Source organism: Bison bison, unplaced genomic scaffold, assembly GCF_000754665.1.
Source record: "Bison bison bison isolate TAMUID 2011002044 unplaced genomic scaffold, Bison_UMD1.0 scf7180017864484, whole genome shotgun sequence".
NCBI lineage: Eukaryota > Metazoa > Chordata > Mammalia > Artiodactyla > Bovidae > Bison > Bison bison.
This window is the reverse complement of record NW_011495044.1, coordinates 6,589,164-6,594,035: the sequence shown is the minus strand read 5'-3', so window position 1 is coordinate 6,594,035 and position 4,872 is coordinate 6,589,164. Positions and strand designations below refer to the sequence as shown.

Sequence of the window (4,872 nt, the reverse complement as noted above, 5' to 3'; positions counted from 1 at the left end):
CAAGTGGTAAGATTCTGCTTCTTGGAATCTGGAAGCCCTGGAAAGTTAGGAGATTTTTGACTTGGCCTAGCCTAAGGGAGGGAGACTGGTGTAGGGCAGGGCTGTATCCTTTCCTCTGTCCACTGCCAGCAGGCTCACATTTCCCTGCTTGCTCTAATTTCCCTTGACACAGGTGGACATGCCCCAGGGAGGTCTAGGGATCAGCCTCATGGACTCCCTGTTCCTGTTCCCCATCAGTCTTCTCCACCCCCCACCCCTCCTCTCGGGAACAGGTGTGTCTGAGCTGGGGCTGGAAGCACAGCCTGAATGCTGGCCAGGCCGACTGGCCTTGGGTGAGTAGGATCTGGTTGTCTCTCCCCTCAACCCTAGAGGTCCCCACCTTCCTTATCTTGGGGTGGAGAGTGGCTTATTCAGGGTCTCCCAGCTGTTCTCTCACCTTGAAAGTTTACAAAAGGAGGCCCTGGGTGCCTGGTGACTGGCAGGCCTCTCATGGTTTCCTCTGGCTGCTGAATCACTCTCTGATGCTTGTAACCACAAGCCCTCCTTCCCCCTAGTGAGAAAACTCCCTTCCTTCTCTGCTTTATTGCTCATTCTTGCCCGCTGGACTGCCTGCAGCCCCTGCAGGCCTCTTATCTGAGCAGACACCCTCTTTCAGATTGCCCAGAAACACCTTCCTCATGACTCCAAGCCTTGCAATGGGCTGTGGGTGCAGAGGGTGAAATGACTGACTTCTACAGAGCACAGGGAGAACTAAACAATGCTTAAATGCCAATTATACGCAGGGTATCATGCTAAGTGCCAGTTGTTACTTCCTTTGGTTCTCACAAAAGCCATGCCAGCGTGCATGCCAAGTTGCTTAGATTGTGTCTGACTCTTCGCAGCCCTATGAACGGTAGCCCACCAGGCTCATCTGTCCATGGGATTCTCCAGGCAAGAATATTGGAGTGGATGGTCAAGCCCTCCAGGGGGTCTTCCCAACCCAGGGCTAGAACCCGTGACTCATGTCTCCTGCGTTGGCAGGCAGGTTCTTTACCACTAGCGCCACCTGGGAAGCCCCACCAAAGCCATATGAGGTGGTTATTACTGTTATCACTATTTTACTGAGTAGTACAGAGGGCTCAGAGAGTTTGACAAGGTGGCCCCAGATCACAAGCTGATAGGTTGTGGACGTGCAATTCAAATCGAGTGTGCAGAGCTGCCTTCTCCTGAACATCTCTGCCACTAAATGCCTTCTTCAGGGAAAGTGGCAAGAGCTACTGGGGCTGCTACCTGGTCACTCTGCCTGATAGCTGGGCTTCTTAATTGAGGTGAAGCTTGATAGGGCCAGATCATGAAGGTCCTTGTCTTTTGATCGTCACCGATTAATAACAAGTGAGATTGAATTTTGTTAATGTGGGTGGTCTTAGTTGGGCAAGGCTCAGACTCAGAGGCAGGAAAAACTTTTCACACAGCAGATCTCAGCTACTTTCAGCTTTTACATGCCCACTGGCTTACTGGGTTCACACTTCTGGGGACTGAGTAGAGGTTTTCTGCAGAGCTCCACAGCTGGAGGGGTGAGCCTTGTGATGAAAATGGGTGCAATTACAGAACTCACTGAAGGTTAGCTCTACGTGGGGGAAAAGAAGCCAAATGCCTCTGGAATGTCCTGCTGTACTCAACATTTTCTCTATTCTTACAGGTAGGTTTAGTTATAATAACAATAATAGATCCAACTGTGAATTTGCCAATGAGTGAACACAATATTAAGGACTTTAAACATATTATTTCATTTAAACCTCATAACAATCCTGTAGGTATAATATTATTACCTCCATTTTACCGATGGAGGACCAAGGTTCAATGAAGCTAACTGTGTCTTGACTGGTAACACACCTCCGTGGTTTATGGTCCCAATCATTACATTGTACTGCCCCTGAGATTCTTTCAGCCACACCTTGAGGGTGTGACTTAGAGCTTTGTAACTAGTGCCATAATATGACTTCTCTGTTCAACTATGAGCCCTTTGACAGCCCTATGAGGCAAGCAGTGTATGCTATTATTATCCTTGGCTTATGCATGAGAAAAATGATGCCATTAAAGTCAAGTAACTGTGTGTGTGTGTGTGTGTGTGTGTGTAGTTAGGGCAAATTCTGGACCAAAAGATATAAAAAGACCAAAATATCCAACTATCCCTTCCTGGGTTGCAGCAGCAAAAATCAGGTGTTGAGAGCTAAGAAGGCAGGGTAGCCCCCTGCACTCAACACCATAAAGGGGTGGGCAGAACACACCTAAGCAACTCCTCTGGCCTGAACCCTGGACACACCCTTGCCCTCACCCCTAATAAGGCACCAGCCTCCCCTCCCAGCTCTTCCCTAGAAAAGGAACCTGCTACTTTTTTTTGCTCCCGCTTGGAGCTACAGGGGCCGCAGTCAAGTCCTGTCTGAATTTCTTGTCTAGCCTCTTGTTCAGTCGTTCTGACTCTTTGTGACCCCATGCACTGCAGCACACCAGGCTTCCCTGTCCTTCAACATCTCCCCAAGCTCGCTCAAACTCATGTTGAGTTGGTGATGCCATCCAACCATCTCGACTTCTGTCATTCTCTTCTCCTCCCGCCTTCAATCTTTCCCAGTATCAGGGTCTTTTCTAATGAGTCAGCTCTTCACATTAGGTGGCTAAAGTACTGGAGCTTCAGCTTCAGCATCAGTTCAGCTCAGTTGCTCTGTAGTGTCTGACTTTGCAGCCCCATGGATTGCAGCACTCCAGGCTTCCCTGTTCATCACCAACTCCCCGGCATCAAGCCTTCCAATGAATATTAAGGATTGATTTCCTTTAGAATTGACTGGTTTGATCTCCTTGCAGTCCAAGGGACTCTCAAGAGTCTTCTCCAACACTACAGTTTAAAAGCATCAATTCTTCAGCGCTCAGCCTTCTTTATGATCCAACTTTCACATCCATATCTCTAGTCAGTTTCTGTTGATTGGGGAAGGCCAGGAACCCTTGTCAGTATCAGAGTAACCTGTCCAACGTTATGTAGACAAGTGGCAGAGCAACAGGTGGTTTTAAGGACTCATGTCTCTCTTTAGAGCGGTCTTCCAGATACACCGGGAAATTCACAAGGCTCCTAGCTTTAAACGTACCGCTTAAATACAGCAAGTGGAGCGGCGCATGCGCACACTCCAGGCCCAATTCGGTCCGAGGGCTGTGCCAGCCACGTGTTCCCAGGTGCCAACGCGGAGCCGAGCGCGAAGGCGAGGTTTCGGTACACGTGGACAAGCTCTGGCGAATAAGAACGGGAGGTTGTAGAGTCACGAGACTAGACCTAGAGAACTACACTTCCCAGAAGTAGCCTGTGGTGGACGCCTTCACTAGATGACGTATTTCCGGAAAGACAGCCGCTGGATAGGCTGCGGGGAGGAAGTGGGCGGTTCTAAGCCGCTGGTGGCTTGGCTTATTTCCGGTAGGGTCCGTGGTCCGGCGGCTGAAGCGGTACGAAACCGGCATTGTGTACAGAGGTTTTCCAGAAGTGAGCAGACATGGCGGCGGCATTTCGGAAGGCGGCTAAGTCCCGGCAGCGGGAACACCGAGAGCGAAGCCAGGTAGGGTACCACAGGCCCCACTGAGCGCTTGCCGGTGGCCCCATGTGCTATTCCCGCCCCAGCCCTCCCTACCCCACCACCTGCGGATCTTGGCCTTCTCCGTGCGGGCATGATACAAGTAAATATATGTAAATATATGCTAGCGACGCCGGCGTGGCTGGGGCGGAGCCTCGCCGTTGGGGAGGAGAGCGTGTTCGTTCTCGCTAGGAAAAGAACGGCTGTCCTTAATCCTGGGAGATAGGGCTATCTTGCAAGGTTTCGGTGAGGTGGTTAAATAAGATATTGTGTGAAAAGTGTTTGATTTTCTTACGGGAAGTTGAGGTCAAAGTTCACACAGCCATTAAGCGTCCCGACTGGAACCGGAGTCCGTAGTTAAAGATGCTCAGCTCTGTCCACTGTGTCTGTGGGCTGAGCCCAAAGAGATCGGTGTTACTAATGCAGTATCATCATCATGCCTGGGTTTTGAGGTTCCCTGAAGATCTGCTGCATATGCTTTTTGTTATGTCTCCCCCCGTAATGTTCATGTTTTCCAAGCCCATTATATAGATGGGGAAAATGAGGTTCACAGAACAGAATTGGCTTGCCCGGTCATAAACACCAAATTCAGGTAAACAGTCGTAGGACTTTTGTGCGGGGTGTCCCGTGTGGGGAACTTGAGTGGGAATTCGTTTAATGTAGGCAGAATCCATTATTCCACTACTCTCAGGAATCACACAATATTCTATCCAGAAAGGCCCGTAGGGATGTCTGGTCCAACTTCGTATTACAGATGGGAAAGGGAGAAGGATGTGTCTAAAGTTGTGTCACTGATGGGATGGGATGGAACTAAGGCCTCCAACCACAGTTTAGTCTTCTGGCTTAATGGCATTTATCAGACATTTATTGTGAACTTGCTGTGTGCTCAGTGGTGTGTTTGGAGTAGTGTAATTTGCCACCTTGTTTGGACCTATATATCAGATCAGATCAGTTGCTCAGTCATGTCCGACTCTTTGCGACCCCATGAATCGCAGCACGCCAGGCCTCCCTGTCCATCACCAGCTCCTGGAGTTCACTCAGACTCATGTCCATCGAGTCAGTGATGCCATCCAGCCATCTCATCCTCTGTCGTCCCCTTCTCCTCCTGCCCCCAATCCCTCCCAGCATCAGAGTCTTTTCCAATGAGTCAACTCTTCACATGAGGTGGCCAAAGTATTGGAGTTTCAGCTTTAGCATCATTCCTTCCAAAGAAATCCCAGGGCTGATCTCCTTCAGAATGGACTGGTTGGATCTCCTTGCACTCCAAGGGACTCTCAAGAGT

At 49.8% G+C, this 4,872-nt stretch overlaps 1 protein-coding gene across 1 annotated transcript in view; it reads left to right on the top strand.

Annotated features, from left to right (window-relative positions):
* The first annotated feature begins 3,408 nt into the window (after positions 1-3,408).
* The window catches only part of UTP11L (UTP11-like, U3 small nucleolar ribonucleoprotein (yeast)), a 12,348-nt gene continuing 10,884 nt past the window's right edge, over positions 3,409-4,872 (top strand). Inside the window, exon 1 of the mRNA XM_010862765.1 lies at positions 3,409-3,575. Coding sequence (XP_010861067.1) covers positions 3,513-3,575 — 63 coding nt within the window. The 5' untranslated portion in view covers positions 3,409-3,512. The remainder of the gene's footprint in view (positions 3,576-4,872) is intronic.